This window comes from Ambystoma mexicanum, chromosome 12 (genome assembly GCF_040938575.1).
Source record: "Ambystoma mexicanum isolate Mex_15411 chromosome 12, UKY_AmexF1_1, whole genome shotgun sequence".
NCBI lineage: Eukaryota > Metazoa > Chordata > Amphibia > Caudata > Ambystomatidae > Ambystoma > Ambystoma mexicanum.
The window spans coordinates 586,673,839-586,692,380 of NC_090936.1; the positions used below are offsets into that span (position 1 = coordinate 586,673,839).

An 18,542-nucleotide genomic window follows, 5' to 3' on the forward strand; every position below is an offset into this window, starting at 1 on the left:
TCTGGATCCAAAAGCGATGGCTATGCCCCTGGCCACCTGAGCGAGAGATCCCCGGGGACTAGTAAGTGAAGACACGCTTTGGTTTCTCACTCCCGACCTGACTTTTTTTTAAATGAAAGGTAGGCCTTCTGCCTTACTTACCTTGTCTTTTGGCTTATCCTTATGTGCATATTGATCATTCCATAAGACGATCAGTCCTGATTTCTTGTATTGTGTTCTTGTATTCCTTAAAGTGAAGTGCGGTTAGGATAATTTGTGCCCTTATGATCTCTGCCTTAATGTCAGCAAAATATAGATCATCCTCACTGGGGACCCCCGCTCCCACTTTCCCACTCACTCTGGTCGGCCTCCCTTGGTCCTGCGCCCCACCCACTGGTGAGGCAAATAATCTGGGGGTTATCTTCGACTCTCTCTCCTTCTCTTCTCACATCTCGGACATGTCCAAAAAGTCTCACTACCAGCTGTACCTCATCAGGGGTATTCTACCTTTTCTCACCTTCCCACAGAGGTTCGTTGCCTCTAGAACCCTGGTTCTCTCCAGACTAGGCTACTGCAACAGTCTCTCAATCTTTCTACTTCCTCTCTCGCGCCTCTTCAATTTATCCAGAACAGAACCGCAAGCCTTACCCTTGGCCTCAAGCCCAGCGACTGCATCTCTCTGGCGCTGAAATCACTCCACTGGCTTCCCGTGGCTGGAAGGATCAAATTAAAGTCCCTCTGGATATTCCACAAGGCTTTCTGGGGCCAGGCCCTTACTATTTACAACGCTCTCTTCCCAAATACTCTCCATCTAGAGCCCTCCGCTCGGCCTCCTCCAAATCTGCAGGTGAGCTGTTTTTCCAAAGAGAGATTTGGGGGTAGATCCTTATCCTCTGCAGGTGCCTTCCTCTGGAATAGCCTCCCTACCTCTCTCCATCTTGAGCTGGACCTCCTTAAGTTCAGGAAACTCCTCAAGACCTTCCTCTTTTCCTCTTTCTATCTCCTTCTCCCCTGCTAACCTCCTTTCTCTTCGCTTCTTTTCCTCCTCCTTTCTCTTCCGCATCCTGCTCAGTTCACTGACTGGTCACCTGGCTCCAGAGCCTCTCAGGTCCCAGGCTCCCCTGCCAGTCCTGCACTTGCCTCCGGGCCTCTGCACTACTGCAATATGCTCCATTAGAGGGGCAACCATTCTGCACTTAACCCAGGCCCCTGTTGGACTGGGTGCACTTGTCCTCCCCCTCCCTCGCACTTCCTCTTCTGCGCACTTGCACAACCTTGAATGTACTATGACTAACAAGTCTGTCTGTCCGGTCCTCCTCCTTTCTCCACTCTCTAGCTTGGTTGTGCCTGAAACACACATGCATAGGCGCATTGGATGACCAACCACCAAGCCATCTGAAATGTCGCCAGGCCTAGTACTGTAGTTTATTGTTCTGTACGTCCCTTTCTCTCTTCTACCCCCCCCAATGCCCCTTCTCCATGCACTTACACTGGTAGATATGCCTCTGGCCTAGTATGCTAGTTATTATTGTTAGATCATTTGGAATCTTCAAGGCCTAAGAATGACGGCTGTAATCCTTTGTTCCCTTCCCGCCTTGAAGTGCCTAGAAGCATTTCACTTGTGTATAAGCACTTTATAAATAAACTATTTCAATTTTAAAATGTATACTTCGAGGGGATTGGGTCCTCCGACATATTCCATATCTATGGCGGGTAATTTCCACAGCTGTGCTGCTTCGGAAAATCTTCGGCTCCTGCGTCGATGACGTCGATGCGCCGTCCCCGAGGACCTCCTCCGACGTCCAACGTCACCCGATGTGATAAGTAGGACGCACGATGCCTGTAGCCTTAGTTCCATTTTTTTGTGCAAACGTGTTCGCTTCATAAATCTCGGTACGCCTCGACTCTTTGGAGTTTGCTGTATTCTTCTCGATTCGTTCAACCTGTTCGGTTTTTGTGAAGACCTGTTCATGGCGATGTCTACTTCGTCTTCAACCTCGCGTCCGGGCTTCAAGAAATGCGGGGACTGTGGGTCCAAGATGTCGGTCACAGACTCGCACAACGCCTGCCTCTGGTGCCTCGGGGAGGTCCACGATACGGACGACTGTGTCGACTGCCAATCGCTCACGGCCAAGGCCTTGCAGGAACGCAAGAAGAAGCTGTCGGTAGGTCAGGTGTCTGAGCCCCGGAAGTTGAGGTCTACAGGGCTTTCGACGGATGACTCGAGAGGCGACTCTCCGCGTCATCGTTGGAAGTCCAGTGGGTCTCCTTCCAGGAGTCGGTCTCGCCACTCCTCCAACTCTTGGAGGCATTCCAGGAAGCGTGGGCATTGGTTGCCTTCCCCGTCTTCTTCCGAGGACTCCGCCTGTCGGCGGGTCGCTTACCCCACCATGCAAGCAACGCCAGAGGAATGGGCTTCCTTCGGGAAGCAGATGTTAGCGATTCTTGAATCGCAGGGCACCGGTCCGTCTGCGCCTCCGAGTGGGGTCGGTCGGCACCCGTCGAGAGACGCCGCTCATACGCCTTTGGGCTCGGGTGGTCAGCACGGCTCGCGGGAAAGGTCCCGCTCGGACAAGGGTAGCCGTTCTCGTCATGCCCGTTCCAGGTCCCGGTCCTCGAAGCGCTCGAGACCGCGTGATTCTGTGCCGTCTTCAAAGAAGACGTCGACGCCTGTGGCGCCGAGGTCGTCGACGATTTCTCTCGAGGCTCCGCCTCCGAGGGGACGTCGACGCTGTCGGCGCCTAGGTCGTCGAGAGACATACTCGGAACTCCGGCTCCGAGGCCTGTGTCGACGCCGTCGATGCTGGCAGTGCTGCAGCTGACGTCGATGCTGTTTCTTTCGACACCGGCGCCGACTCGTTAGGCGCCCTTGATGCCGTTCGAGGAGGTGGTGTCGGAGGGGCCCCGTGGCATGGGGTTAGCCCCTAGAAAGGCTCTGGCTAAGGTCAGGCATAGCTTTGGTCCCCAGGTGTCTTTCTCTCACCACCTGGAGTACATTTCAGAGGGTGATGAAGGCTCTGATGAAGGCTTGGTTCCGGTTATGGTACCAGATGAGCTTCTCTTGAGCCATAGCCAGTTTGATGACCTGAGGCAGTCACTGCATGCTGCCAGTGGACTGGACACCTCTCCGGAGGTGGAGTTTTGTAGGCCGGAGCCTGGCACTCATGCCGATTCTTCATACCGGCGCCTTATGTCTCGGGTCACTGAGTACTTGGGATGGTCGGCTCCCCCAGGGGAGTTCGTTCAGGATGATCTCACAGACATCCTTGATCTTGGTCCCCCCACTGACCCGGTACTGCCGTTTCAAATGGCTCTGCAGAGAAGGATGGCAGCGGCTTGGACTGCTCCGGAAGAGTCTCCCGGCAGTGGGCAAGTCTTTGTCGCGAAAATACCGTCCAGCCAGTAGCGACCCGTGCTACTTGTCCAAGCACCCCACTCCGGAGAGTTTGGTGGTGCAGGGGGCTACGGCCCCGGCAAAGCAGGCGTCGTATCGTACCATCCCTTCGGATAGGGACGACAAATGTTTTGACGGCTGGGCGAAGAAAGTGTTTTCTTCAGGGGGTATGGCGCTTCAGGCAGCCAACTCCATATGTGCCTTGTCTCGTTTCACACACACTCTGTGGAACTGTGTTGCATTAGCGGCTGAACGTATTCCCGAAGGGGACGAACGGGATGGTTTCCTTGCTATGGTTCAGGATGGCAAGGATGCCATGTGTGAGGCCGGTCAGTCGGGCTTGGACATGGCAGATTGTGTCAGCCGGTCCATGGCGGCGAGCACCGTAATACGCAGGTTTGCGTGGTTGCGGAAGTCTGGGTTCGCTCCTGATGTGCAGTCCCGGCTCCTCAACATGCCCTTTGACGGTGAACATCTTTTTGGCAGCAAGGCTGACGAGAGCCTTGAGAGGTTGCAGACCTCCAAAGCTGCAGCAAAGTCGTTGGGCGCTGCAGTTCGACAACCTCCGCCTTTTCATCCTAGGGGACAACAATGGAGGGGAGGTTCCTTTCGCTATTACTCATCCTTCAGTAAAGCGAGAGGAGCTAGCAGTAAAAGAGGCCACCGTAAGAGTGCCAGAGGTGGAAAACAGGGTACTCGAGGTGCCAAGGCCGCTCGGGCAGTTGCCTCTTTGCCCTCAGGCAACGCCGCAGCCGCTCCCATTCAGTCATGAGGCCATGTCCCATGGTTCGTCGGTTGGGGGAAGGCTGGCGCAGCATCTTGTAGAGTGGTGTGCCATTACTTCAGATGTGTGGGTTCTGGAGATCATAACCCACGGCTACTGTCTTCCCTTTCGGCAGAGGCTTCACGACAATCCACCTGGGAACCTCTCTTTGAAGAGTCCAGATCCGCTCCTTGCGTAGGACATTCAATCCCTGCTGGAGAAAGGCGCCATAGAACTGGTGCCTGTAGCGGAGAGGAACAAGGGATGGTATTCCCCTTATTTTTTGATTTCGAAGAAAGACGGAGGATTGAGACCCATCATGGACTTGCGCGGTTTGAACAAACTCCTCAGGAAGGACAAGTTCAAGATGGTTACTCTCTCTCAAGTCCTCCAGGCCCTTCAACTTCAGGATTGGTTGGTGTCTCTCGACCTCAAGGACGCTTACCTCCATGTGCCGATCCATCCCAAGCACAAGAAGTACCTGAGGTTCGCAGTTGGCGACTCGCACTTTCAGTTTCGGGTCCTGCCGTTCGGATAGACCTCCGCCCGAGGGTTTTCACCAAGCTCATGGTGGTGGCAGTGCATCTCAGGAAAGGGGGGATTCACGTCTACCCCTACCTGGACGATTGGTTGATCAGGGGGAGCTCTCCCGAGCAAGTCCTGGATCATCTGTCCGTCATCTGCCACGCCCTTCACAAGCTGGGCTTCTCCCTCAATTTAAAGAAGTCCCATTTGACACCAACACAGCGGCTCTAGTACATCGTAGCAGTGCTCGACACATCCCTGGGGCAGTGTTTTCCTCCCCAGGTCAGGGCTCTTCACATTCAGCAGATGGTGCACAAGTTTCAACTTGTCCAGAATCTCCCAGCGTCCAAGTTCTTGAGACTGCTCGGCCTCATGGCAACCTGCATTCTTCTGGTGCCAGAGGCTCGTCTGCGGATGAGATCTTTGCAGTGGGCACTCAAGCTCCAGTGGTCTGTCCTCCGGCAGGCTGTCGGACCCTGTTCAGGTGCCGCCCTCTGTCGCCCAGGACCTTCTGTGGTGGGCCGTCGACGGCAATCTGATGAAGGGGGCCCCATTTTGGCTGCCCTGGCCGGAGGTGACGATCGTGACGGACACATCCCTTACAGGATGGCGAGCTCATGCCAACGGGTTGACAGACAGCGGTCGTTGGTCTCCGTCGGACTCCATATCAATCCGTTGGAGCTGAGGGACGTCAGGCTTGCCCTGAAGGCTTTTCTGCCGACTGTGCGAGGAAAGAGTGTCCTGATTCTAACAGACAACACGGTGGACATGCACTACCTCCACAAAAAGGGGGGGCAGGGTCACTTCCTCTGTGCAGGGAGGCGATGCAGCTCGAGTTCTGGACCATCCAGCAGGAAGTTTCGATCTCGTCTGGAGACGACGAGACGGTGGACGCTCTGAACAGGAAGAGCACAATCTCTCACGAGTGGGAGCTGGCTCAGGAGATTCTCCTGGAGATCTTTGCCCTTTGGGGGACCCCTCAAGTGTCAATCGGAAGTGCGAGAGGTTCTGCTCGCGGGAATTTCCTCCAAAAGGAGCCTTAGGAGACGCGTTTGTGGTGGAGTGGTTATTCCCACTGCTGTACGCGTTTCCTCCAGTCCCCGTCATCCCGCAAGTACTGCAGAGGTTAGGGAGGTTCAATTCCCGGATGATCCTCATTGCTCCGGCGTGGGCCCAGAGGACGTGATACCCGGACCTTCTCCATTTGTCCATCTGCCCTCCACGCCGTCTTCCCTTCCGAGACGATCTGCTCTCACGGGAGGGGGGTCAGGTTCTCCATCCAGAGGTCAGATCCCTCAACCTTCATGCTTGGCTTCTGAAAGGTTGAGGTATAAGGATTGGGACCTCCCTGAAGATGTGATGGAGGTGTTGCACTCGGCCAGGTGGCCGGCAACAAAGTCTCTGTACCGTTGCCGTTGGAGAAAGTTCTGCGACTGGTGCAGAGTTAAGAATATGGATCCTTTTGAGTGCGACATTCCCATGGTTATGTCTTTTTTGCTTTCCTTGGCCCACAGGGGCTTGCAAGTGGGGACCATTAAAGGTTACCTGGCGTCGCTGTCCATATTTAAGCGCTCGTCTGTAGAATGTTCCTATTTTAAGATTCCTTTAATTTCTCAGTTTTTGAAAGGGCTCACTAATGTGTTACCTCCGTCACCTTTTCTGGTGCCCGGTTGGGATTTGAACCTTGTTAAGTTTCTTATGGGTGCTCCGTTTGAGTCTTTGCATTCTTGCCCTTTGAGACTGTTAACTCTGAAAACTGTGTTTTTGGTTGCGGTTACTTCCGCTCGCAGAGTGAGTGAGTTACAGGCACTTTCAGTTAAGCCACCCTTCACTGTGTTTCATAAGGACAGGGTTGTCCTTGGAGTTCGTCCTTCCTTTCTTCCGAAGGTGGTTTCGGAATTTCATTTGAGCCAGAAGGTTGTTCTTCCGGCGTTCTATCCTCCTCCACATCCGGGTAAGGAAGAGGAGAGGCTCCATAGGCTTGATCCTAGGAGAGCGTTGAGCTTTTATATTTCGCGCATGTCCCGGGTCAGAGTGGACAATCAACTTTTCATTGGTTACGCTGTAAAACGTACTACTCCCTCGATTCCATCCGAGGGCAGGATCTGCCCTTTAGCAAGGCAATCCTTTATTCCGCAATTTGATTGGGTATGCTAAATTTGTGTTCTAAATTCTTTTCCCACCTCCTTGCTTGGTACTGCTTTGGGAGTCTGTCATAGATATGTAATACGTCGGATGACCCAATCCCCTCAAAGAACAAGTTACTTTCTTACCTGGTAACGTTCTTTCGATGGGATGGTCCGACGACGTATTCCATATCGCTCCCTCCCTACCTTCCCCGCTGCAGAATTTCTTTTGCGATTGCAGCTTGCGTTCCGCAAGGCCTTGTGTGTCTGACTGGCAGAAAACTGGTGGCACACGTTCGGGGGGAAAAAAATACAATGTAGGCTACGGGCGTCGTGCGTCCTACTTATCACATCGGGTGATTGACGGAGGACGCAGACGCCGAAGATTTTACAAAGCAGCACGGCTGTGGACATTACCTGTCCTAGATATGGAATACGTCGTCAGACCATCCCATCGAAAGAACATTACCAGGTAAGAAAGTAACTTGTTCTTTTTCTGTATTGGCTTTATGGTTACATTTACAATGTGCCTAGGATGGGCTCATGGCAGCGGATATTTTTCTACCATCTTTACTTTGGAGGTTACCAAAGTAACCTCCACAGTAACCCTGCGCACAACCCCTCGGAGGTTGTGCGCAGGGTTACTGTGATAGGGGGGGCATAGTATAGTGGGAGAAGAGAGTTGTAGAGATTACTGGAAGGAGAGTAGAAGAGTGTAGTGCTAGACAAATCTGGCCCGCTGGGCAGATTTTAGAAGGCCACCCCTGTTATGGTTGATGGGGAGCTCAGCGTTTAGCCAAAACATAATCAAGGTTGTGTGGAGAGCAGTCAAAGCTTAGTCTCTCGAGAGTAAGAGTGTGGCATGGGGCCCTCAATGAGTCCACACAGGATAATAAACAATAATTATCCAGTTGAGTCATTAGAACACCTCTTCATTAGATGCCCAAGGATGCAACCCCAGCGTGAACACTATCTTGGACATTTTCTTCATGATGCTTATATATCAACCAATATATTATTTGGGACCAAATCTGTTCTGGTAATTATATACCCTGAACTTAAGCTGCCATTAAATTCATCAAATGTGTCTTCTGTCGATTCTCGTCCTTGCATTATAATAAACACACACAATTCAATTTAGACAGTCAGTTATACAACTAATTATTTATTTAGGCGTTTAGAACACACCTTTAGAACACACTTAAAAATTAAATTAGCCTGTAATATTATCCCACAATACTCTGTAATAGAAATATATCCTGTCACCAGTATGTTCATTCACTGTACATCATCAAATAACTTTCTATGTAAAACGGGTAAGTGATGCAGATGCAGTTCAAATGATGGGAACCAATCACAAGTTCAATTTCCTGAACTTTAGAAGTCCAAAGATTTATGGGAACTAGTGTCCAAAGTCACATGTTCCAACACTTGGTTTCTCACAAGTATGTATTCTCTAAAGGCATACAGTGAACTTGTGGCAGTGATTCAAAATAGTTAAGACTATTTAAAAGTTCAACAACAATTTACCAGAAGACAGGTAAGCTCTCCTCTCTCTTCCAGACCCAAGGCTAACCCAGGAGCAGGATACTTGACCCAGGTTCCATGACCAAGGGTAAGTAAGAGGGAGATAGAAGACGAAGGGACTTGTTCCCAATGTTATCCCATGGAGAGACAAGCAGGGTTATTCTTACTTACCCCCTTAACTCCGATTTTCTCAGGAATCACAATGGATTGACTGGGAGTCACTGGGAGCGCAGCAGTCATCCTTTGTTCCAGTGAGATGTGACCAGGGTGTTGCAGGACCGAGGATTCTTCTGGTCAGATGCAACTGCAAGATGAAATCCCTGTTGATGACGAAAAGCGGATTCCAACAATGCAGACCTCTTCAGGACACTTCACAGGATGGAGGAAGGTGAGTTACAGCAATGATCACCATTTGCAGGCGACAATGGGTGTCCTTGAAGATAGGAAGCTGAAATTCAGGAGAAGGCGACTTGGGGCACATGCTGGTTACCCCTAAAGTTCTGGGCTTGATTGCGAAACGGTGACGCTTCTGTTGCGGTAGCTCGCGAGGCGGCTGGTCAGTCCACCGGGCAGTCCAGGGACAATTCCGAAGGCTCTGAGGGGCTGAATCCTCGAGATAGAGTTGAGACTAGTTAGTCCCACTAGTCGAAGGTCTGAATCACTGATGAGGTTCTTCAGAGTTGAGGCAGAGGAGCAGTGCTTCACCAGGCTGGTCACTGGAGAGGTTACTGGGCCACTGCAGAAGTTGTCGTCAGGTTATCAACGGGTTGCTCTTCTTCGAAGGATTCTTGGCTCCACCCTAGATCTGAAGAAAGCCTTCAAGAGTAGTCCTCTTATCTAGAATCTGAAATAAAGCAGGTCCAAGCCCACCAATGGTAAGCATCTGCACCATTCCCATAGCCAGTATTTGTCCAATCAGGAACAACTACTGGTTTCACATTTGCCACAGTAGCAGACATTCTGGTACCAGTGATGTGGACTGGGACTAGACCTCCCCAGCCACCTTCCTGGGAGAGAGATACAGACACACACACACGTGTACACACACACACACACACTCTGTAACGCACAAACACTTACACACACATACACTTACTTTCCTGTGCAAATGCATGACCTTATAAGGACTTTTCTGGCCTAAGAGGGCCAAAGAATAAGTGAGCATATCGTGGCACGGTCGTTTTAGGGAACTAGCCACACTTAGTAGCCGTACGTGGAAAACGTAAATGCGCACACCAGAAATAATGCACAAATTGTAAAAATCAAACTGCTATCACCGGCTTGTCTTTAGGCACATTTAAAAGTAACCAAAGGTGATACAAAAATATTGCCATTGCTCTACACCGTAAGGTGCTGTGTGCAATGTTAAAAAGTACAAGAATTAAATGGGGAAAGTTACCCAGTACTGATAGTCTGAAGGACTGATCAGTATCCCCATAATAAATTAGCAAAAGGCAAGGGGAGTGAAGCTGATGGCCAGGGTCAGGACAGGGTCAAATACAAAGCAAAAAGAATGGTGTTCCATAGGAAACTATGGAGGGAAAGTTGCAAAAATAAAATCTTTCCTAACAATCATGACAAAATTCCCATGTAATTCGGGAGATGCTGCTTCAATCCTGATTTTTTTTATTTTGTTTATATTCGTTTATATTCTGTGTGGAGAAAAACTGCAGTTCTCAGAATCCAAAAACACTATATGCGCATCTCCTGAACGACATGAGGCATTTTAGCATTCTATTTGTCATTGGGAACACCCTGCTAAATGAATTGTTTGTATTTAAAAGCTCTACTGGTCACTTGTACAGTCCATTATCTAAATAAATGTTGAAATGTTTCCATGCATGTTTCTCTTTGTGTGACACATTGTGAATCTGATTTTGCCAACCGCAGCGCATAAATACATGCATACCCTGCACTTAGACACAGAAAAATAAAATACCTGAAAATTAAAGACGATACTTGACCTTGACCCAAGCACTTTCTCAACTGATATTTACTAGGACTCTGTGGACATGAAGTAGCTCAGGTTGGGCTACAATGTTAACAATTCAGTGTGCACTGTGTAGCTGCGGCATTTAGGCTTAGAGGCCCAAGCAATGGTGAGACAATCTGTCTCTGAAATCGGCTGCAGGCTCACGGCAACCCGCAACCAATTTCATAGGCACAGGCGAATAGCTGCTTTACTATAGTTATGCCTTTAGACCCAAACATGGGAGAAATGCATGTCAAAATCCGATTCTTTTTTAATGCATGTTGTTCTTTACCAATTGCTAACCCCCTCACACGATTTGTTCCCTCCCCTGGTGCGCAGCAGAGAGATCGCTCCACGTGCTGTTACATGCTATGTCTGCACCTCGTTGCCCCTCATTCATCACTGCTCTCTGACCTTTGCCCTTTTTTTGCTTTTTCCCTGCAGAGATTCCCCTGTTTCATGTGCTGAACGCCCGCATCACCTTCAGCAACCTGTGTGGCTGTGATGAGCCTCTGAGTAGCGTGCACGCCAACGAGAGGGCCCCCAGCCAGTCCCCCAGTGCTGACAGCCTGGGCAGCAACAGTGGCACCGAGGAGGGGGGATCCAGCAGCACCTCAGGTAAGGGACACAATCAGGAGGGGAGGGTCTTTATAACATCAGACAAGGCGACCAAGGAGGGGATGGTTGACCTGCATCCAACTCTTTCTCCTACCTTAATGGGAGAGGTCCAACAGCATCCTCTGAAAGGTAAAACAAAGTAAATCCTTGCAACTCTGCCCCAATCCTCTACACTATTTGCGGCAACAAATAAGACTCCTTCAAGTTTTGTAAAGTGAGAGGCTGCCATGAGCAGCATGAGTAGGCTACAATCTGTTAAGGATGTCAATCAGGCAATACACCCGGGTCTCAGCCTAGCATGCAATGCACAAATTAAATACTTATTTATTGTGTCTATAGGTTCAATATTCTGAGTGATATACCACTCATATCACACGCCTTTTCAAAATACCCCCAGGTCACAATGGACCAGGAATCAGGATAGTTGGTAAAGGTAATATTTATTTATTTAAAATTCAAATCAAACAGAAGTCTTATATATTGGGCAGCAATCACCAATGTGATGACAATACAAATTAGAAAGTAGGTAAGGCAGTTGAATTCACTTTTTAGGACCACAGAAGATAAAACACAGAGAAAAGAACAGCTTTGGCTTGTTGAAAAGATAGCGCTTAAGTTAAGATTTCCCTCTGCAAATCACAAGGAAGCAGAGATGTACATAAGCAGCAGGTATTCAGGAATGTAGGACAGTGTACAGGGTTTGAATACAATTTTCCCTCCCCAAACAAGAGAGAAAAACGTTTGGGAAATGTTACACTTTTAAAATGACATTTGAAAATGGCTGTGAAACAAAGAAAATGTGCAAAAAGTCCTTAAATTGATATACATCTCTATGGGAGCAACACTGAAAGGATCCTAACAAACATAAGCTATAATGTGAGCAACAGTACACATTTGAATCAGAATGGAAGTTTGGAAATACTTTGAATGGGGAAACACACGTGTAAAACTTTTGCAAAATTGCGAATTCCCGCCTAAATTTCCCTATGTGATTTTTAAGAAAAACGGGTCAAATACATTGTTTTGAGTGTGGGTGTGGCTAAAGGTCTTAGGTTTAAGTCAGAGTTGAAATTAAATATCTAGCTATAAAATTGGGAAAGTTATGCAAGTTTAAATGAGAGGCGTTTTTAGAAAAATAGAACAGAGAAAAGCAGAAAATCGGCTTTAAAATGACAGGTTGATTTTACTTAACCTAGATTAATGGCTAAGAAAAAGAGAATGCCACCCATGAATCTCCAGCTACTTGGCCACTGTAACCCTTCACGTGGTGGATACCCCGTTTTCTTTATGGGAATTACTTTAATCCAAATCACTAATGGCTCATGTTCAAGAAAAACAAAATGAGATTAGGTCGGTGCTAAAACTAAGAATTACAGACAGAGTTGCAAGAATGGTTCTGACAATATTATGGTTCTTAAGTTAAAGATGGGATAGGTTATAGGTTGGGATATAGGACAAGGCAATATATGCTGTGGTTCACTAAGATTCCTATTGATACTTACAGTCCACTTTTATTTAAGATTGGACCGTCAAGGGCTCTGGTCATCACGGATTGGGTCTACAGACAGCAGGGCACCTCTGGCAGGATAGGTCAGCTGGGCAGTTCTGGTCAATAGGACGGGCACCTGAGACTGGATTGGATTGGCCCTTCTGGTTGCTGGACACTGTAGATCAGTGGGATGGCGAGTTTCAGCAGGCAAGCCTTAATGGTAGCAAGCCAGACTGGATCAGAATTATTTCCCTTAAGTTTTGGGATGGTTTCAGGATTTGGGCCTAGCTGAAGAAGAGTTCAGCAATGCTGAGGCCTTGGCTTGGTAAAGAAATCAGGAACAAGATGGAGAATTCAGGAACAGTGCATCACGTGGAAATCAGGATGGAGTCTGGAATCGGTGTGTGTCTGTGTGTTGTGAGGTTCCCTTATTTATCCTGCCAAATGACATCACTAAGTTTATGGTAGGGGCAGACTTACAACCCACACCCACGAGGCTATGATTGGTCAAATGCACAGTTCCCACCTTGCTTTTTGCTGGTTGGATGACAGAAATGGTTGTCATTTTTTATGATGTGACTTGTGAAACTCCCACAGTTATTTGGACCAAAATGTAACTTTCCCACAAATACATATTTATATAATTATGCTCTCTAATAAAATCAGACACATGCATTACATATTTTGTGGGTTACATTTACATCCAACTCCCAAGTCAGTGGGACCTGGTCTTGTTTTTCTGTGGAATTTTAGCAATTTTAATCATAATGGTTTGGCCTAACCATTCCTAATATGGTACATATATGTGCAATCACACCTAGAACATGGGTATACAATATTAGATTTGCAGCATTAATAGTTTCTGCGCAAATACTAATTTTTCATAACTCCAGTTCCTTACGCAGCAAGAAATCCTACCAAGTCTTCAAATGGCTAGCATAAGTTCAGAATTATATGTATGTATTTTTCACTTGTTTACTTATCTTGGCTGCCAAGTTAAATGTCTTGAAGTTCAGTGGCAAATAAGTATTTTAAATCCAAAAATCACAAGTCTGTTATTTTTTCTTCTTTCACAAGTGTGAGCAAATGGCCAGTCCTTTGAAGTTCAATGAGAAGGCTCCTCCCAGAGAATGGAACATCCTGCCCCTCCCCTGTAGGGATGAGTGTTCAAGCCTGCTATTGTCTTTGACTGGGCCACAGACGAATGTCTAATGTCCTTTGTCATGAGTATGCAAGGCCTCCCAGTAGCAATTAGTCCTTTCTTGCCAGCAGTGAAGTGTCAATCTGCCCCAGGCTGAGGACTGTCAAGGCAGAATTGTCTTTTTAAAATAGTTAATTAACTCCAAACTGGGTTATTTTAAGTTACCTACATCTTTCATTAAAACATATAAAATGAACACAGTTTACAGGTGGATTCCTACATTAGCAATCCTTTGACATTTCTTAAAGAATTAGGCCTTTCAACAACATGCTTTCAGAACAGGTGATTTTGCACTGTATTCATGAAAAACACTTTAAACTGAGTTCTTTTAAATCTGATTTTCCTATGCAGCGCATGCACCTTTTATTCATCATTCTTTCTGCATTTCATAAAGCTGTCAGTCAGTGAGGCCCGGTTCCTCTGAGCCACACTGGATGATCCTGGCATTTCAGTAGCCTTTTTAATCTCAATGATTCAATGGACATAAATGGATCTAGCGCCAAAAACAGCACTTTTGAAGGTTGCAAAGCTAACATTTTAAAAGGCATTTTTGGTTTTCAGCAGAATTCTGCTGCTTTGCTCCATGTTGAATGTAACAGAACCCACTGGCATGCTCCTGCAGTGAGAACTCTGTTTTTCACCCCCCCCCTGACTGTGTGTGGCAGGGTGTGCAGCTTTTTGTCGTTGTGACCCAAAAGCTTTTTTGCAGATTTTGGCGTGCACAGGAGTCGGCACATCCATTTTGGGCTGCTTCTTTCCCCATTTGTAAAGTGATGCAGTGGGGCACATTGAAATCGGTCAAAATATCCCACAATTCATGCTAATACTCGTGCAAGGGGAACACACTGTTGAGGATCAACAGGCACATATGGCAGTGCCTTACAAGGATCCTGGTGGGCACTACCCCATAGTGGGCCTGGACTGTCTTATATATGGCAATGGGCCTCATAAGAAGTTTGGCGGTAGCCTTGCTGGTAAAACCGGCAGGCTGCCGCCAAACTTCAGAATATTTCCGCCACCTGCAAATGGGCAATTACCGGGTCATTACGGCCCTGCCAGACCTGGTAATTGCCCTTTCGCAGGAATGGAATGGAATGCTCCCCATTCCCATTGAGCCCTAGAGGGCTCAATGGGAATGGGGAGGTCGGATGCAACGCTTGCGGATGCTGTTATGACTGCCAGGCCAGTCCTGGCGGCCGCAATGGCACCCGTGAGCAGAACTCGTAGTTTGCCGGTCCTGGAACTACGGTACCGGGATGCTTACCAGTACCGTAGTTCCCTGACCGGCAAACTTATAATGAGGCCCAATGCCTGAAGTGTAGGCCCAACATGATGGCGTGGGCCAGTTTATTCACCAAGGTTGTCCAGTTTGAGGAGAACCTTCACTGTGCAGACAGTGGTTTGAATGCTGCAGGATCCTTACCATTAGTGGACCTGGGTGATCTTCCAGTCCAGATACTGATTAAAAGTGGACTCCTGCAGCCATTCTGGAGATCGTTGGAGCCAAGTCCTCTATGAAGAATAGCCGCACGCTGATGACCCAAGAACGACCCCTGCAGCTGACAGGCACCATCTCCAGTAAGTCCTAGTGAAGCCTTGCTCCTCTGCCTGATCTCAAGAAGACACTTGTCTGTGTTTTGACCACCTGGACCACTGGGAACAACCAGTCTCGACCTCTGCTCTAGGATCCGTGCCCTTGGAAGTATCCCTGGACTAAACAGTGGACTGACCAGCAATATACTGGGCTACCTTGCTACAGCCGTTGCTGTTCCGAGTGCATTCTTGGAAGTTGGAGGATCTTTAACTTGTACTACAAGATGCCTTTTGCTGCATTTTCAGCCTTCTTGCATCAACAGAAGCCAGGGTGGTGATCCACATTGCAATATGTCTTTGATCCCTAGGCCTGGACCAAAGACAGAAGATTGTGTCCCCAGCGGATTATTTTAGTCAGGGGGGTAAGTTAACATGCCTGTTCTCTGCCCCGCCCACCCTCGTGTTCTCAATAGAGTTACACAGGCTTAAAGTCTTGTCCGTAAATTACTCTTTCCTGACTTTGGAGGCCTGGTCAAGGATCCCTCCCCAGGCATATCCTAGTGTCTGAGATTGTGTGAATGTACTTACTTGAACTTGTGTACCTCTTTGAATTTTGTATCACAACCACTGGCATCGTTCAATCTTAGTAGTATAACTTTCTAACTTATGACTTTAGGGCACAATGCTCCAACCCATTTTAGGGCTGGACTTCCTAAGTGTTAGAGAACTGTTCTTTGGCTCTTCTAAAGTGTCTTTTACTGAATGTCGTGCATCAGAGTACTTAACTCTGTTACACTGGTCATTGAGTCATATGCTTTCCTTTCTACTCCTAATAGTGAATGTATATATATGTTTTATATTTGGTGTGTGACAATATTTATCTTAATTGCTTTGTGTGTATTTTAAAGGGACAATAGATCATTGTATACTCCTGTACATACCGGTTTACCTGGAGTTATTAGTGTTATTCTGTGTGGACTCATTGTAGCCCTAGAGCACTCTCACAGCCCTGTTCAGTCTAAGCCTTGCTTCTCTGTTGCCTTAACTTGACTGGGTATGGCTAGATTTCAGTATCTTCCTGTTAACGAAAACCGGTTGGCCTCCTAAAATGTATCCCTGGGTTGATTTTTGAAATCCATCTTAACAGGGTCAGCAGGCTTGATCCATGAGGACAGATGAACTTCGGCTCCAAACAACCCCCTCTTCTCAATGAAGAGGGACTGCAGCAGCAACGTTGCAAGGTCCCAGTCCCACAAAGTGGATGCCTGTGAAATGTGCAGCCCCACGGCCAGACTGTAACTCTGCAAAGACAAAAATCTCACTCAAGATGATGCCATTCAGATGGAGATCCAGTGACTCTTCAGAGCTCCAGAGAGCAGGTACAGCAGAGAAGGACCTCAGAGTAGGTAGGTGCACTAGTCAAAGGGAGATGGGCATGGGTACTGTGTCCCTTGTCGAAGAATAGAGTTAAACTTTTGAGACAGATGACTTTGCTTCGTGCAGGTTCCAGCTGCAGTAGTACCTCTTCAGCTCTTTTTTTAACTTTGGCTCCTGTGGTCAACTGAATGGCGTCGGCTCCCCTTCAAATTTGGGAAATTCCGGGCTGGGTAGGAGGTGACCTCAATGACACTCTAATAAATTGTAAAGAAAGGGAGGGAAAATGGCAGAGTTAAGGAAGCACACAAGTTTCAATACTTTTACAAAGAACCACAGTAAGGCAGGATAGGCAGAGTTCTACTGGAGAGCAAGGAAGTCAATTGCAAGGCCCACTCTTGGAGAGAGCAAGCAGAAGGGGTCCAGGTTCACACAGTGGGGTTATGCCCAAAGAGTCTTGTAGATAGTTCGCACAAAAAGGATGAAATTAAAGTCAGGAAACGTTAGCTAGGTTGTCCCAGGCTAGCCCAGGTTAGAAAGTCGAGGCTTTACTGTCACCCCGAACGATCTGTCGCAAGGGAAGCCAGGTGGGACACAGTACCTTAAGTGTGAAGGAAGCTCCAGCGGGGGCAGTTGTTCCTGGCAGCAGGTGCAAGTCGGTGTTTCGTCCAGAGGAAGAAGAGGTCTCGCCGTGGAGGAAAGATGAAGGTCGTTGCACTGCCAGGGAAGAAACCAGCCGCGGAGTTCTCCGGTTAAAAGGTACTACCCTTCTCTTCGCGGTAGTGGTAAACCGTGGTATTCCGGTTGCCGGGGTGCTTGGCACGGGCAAGGCGGCCACGAGATGCTCCAGGAAGGTGAAAAGAAGGCAAAACTGGTTATCCCCACCAGTCAAAGGAAGAAGATTCTCCGGACTGGAGATCTCCTCTGTCGTCGGGAAAAGTGGTGAGATGGTTCAGCAGGGCTCCACCGGTGGTGTCGTTGTTGCAGGTCGGCTCAGCTTCTCCCTCCTCGGATTCTTAGGTCCTGTGGCTACTTCTGAAGTTCCAGTCCCCAAAGCCCTGCTTTTATGCAGCACACCCCCATTCACTCAGCCTGTCAATCAAACATGCTAACTGGTGAGCCGGCCAGCTCACCACTTGGACCAATCACACAAGAATGCGACTTGAGTTACCAAGGTAACTCAGTCCAGGGTGCCTAAACCCCCTCCCGCACCCCCTGTGGTACCCAGACAGAGTGGCACCACTTTTGGGGGCTTCTGTGGAGAAGCCCGCCAAAAAGTGGAACAAAAGGCTCGACTTGGGTTGGAGTCGCAGAAGAGAACACAAACGCCATTTTAGAATCGGGTTCTGGCAAAAAATACCAACCGGAGAATTAATATTGAATAAATAAACCGGCGGTATGTTCGAGGCTATAAGAATTAAATAATTAAAGTTGGTAGCCTCGAACAATGGGAAAATCCCATAGAGATATATTCGCGGTCGAATATAAAAAGTAGTATCCACTGCCACCAGCCAAAACTCGATCAGGGGGGACGGAGACGTGCCCCCTCGAACAACAGACCCCGGGGCAATCGAATTGCCCCGACCAGTACGTCCACAATATGATGGTTTGTACTGGTTTCTGTTCATAATTTGGGACTAGTAAAGCCAATGGTGACTTTACATGCCCTGGGAGATGGTAGTCAGTCCCAGGGTATGGAGTCTATGTTGGGGGGTTGCTACGACACCCCTGGGTTACGGCACGGAGGGTGCTGTGCCACATCAAAAACACATGAGACCCTATGGAGTAAAAGACCCCATAGCCCATAAAACACATTGAAAGATAAAGGAACACCTCAAATCATGTCTAAGAGTGGGAGTAAAAGAATCTCACTCTTAGCAGGAGAGAATAAAATAAACCCCAAAAATCCAGCAAAGCTGCTGGGGGACTCACGAGGTTTGGGAAATTAGCCTTACAGAGAATTCTCCCTAACAGGCCATACAGCCCCATTACCCAGATTCAACCAGCTCACTCGTACTGAGCTGCCGATTGTGACCGGGCA

The 18,542-nt window shown here is 48.2% G+C and overlaps 1 protein-coding gene across 1 annotated transcript in view; it reads left to right on the forward strand.

The window, feature by feature from the left end:
- ANKRD13D (ankyrin repeat domain 13D) overlaps positions 1 to 18,542 on the forward strand; it is a 455,050-nt gene that overhangs the window by 371,034 nt on the left and 65,474 nt on the right. The window contains exon 12 of the mRNA XM_069628948.1: positions 10,731 to 10,904. Coding sequence (XP_069485049.1) covers positions 10,731 to 10,904 — 174 coding nt within the window. The remainder of the gene's footprint in view (positions 1 to 10,730; positions 10,905 to 18,542) is intronic.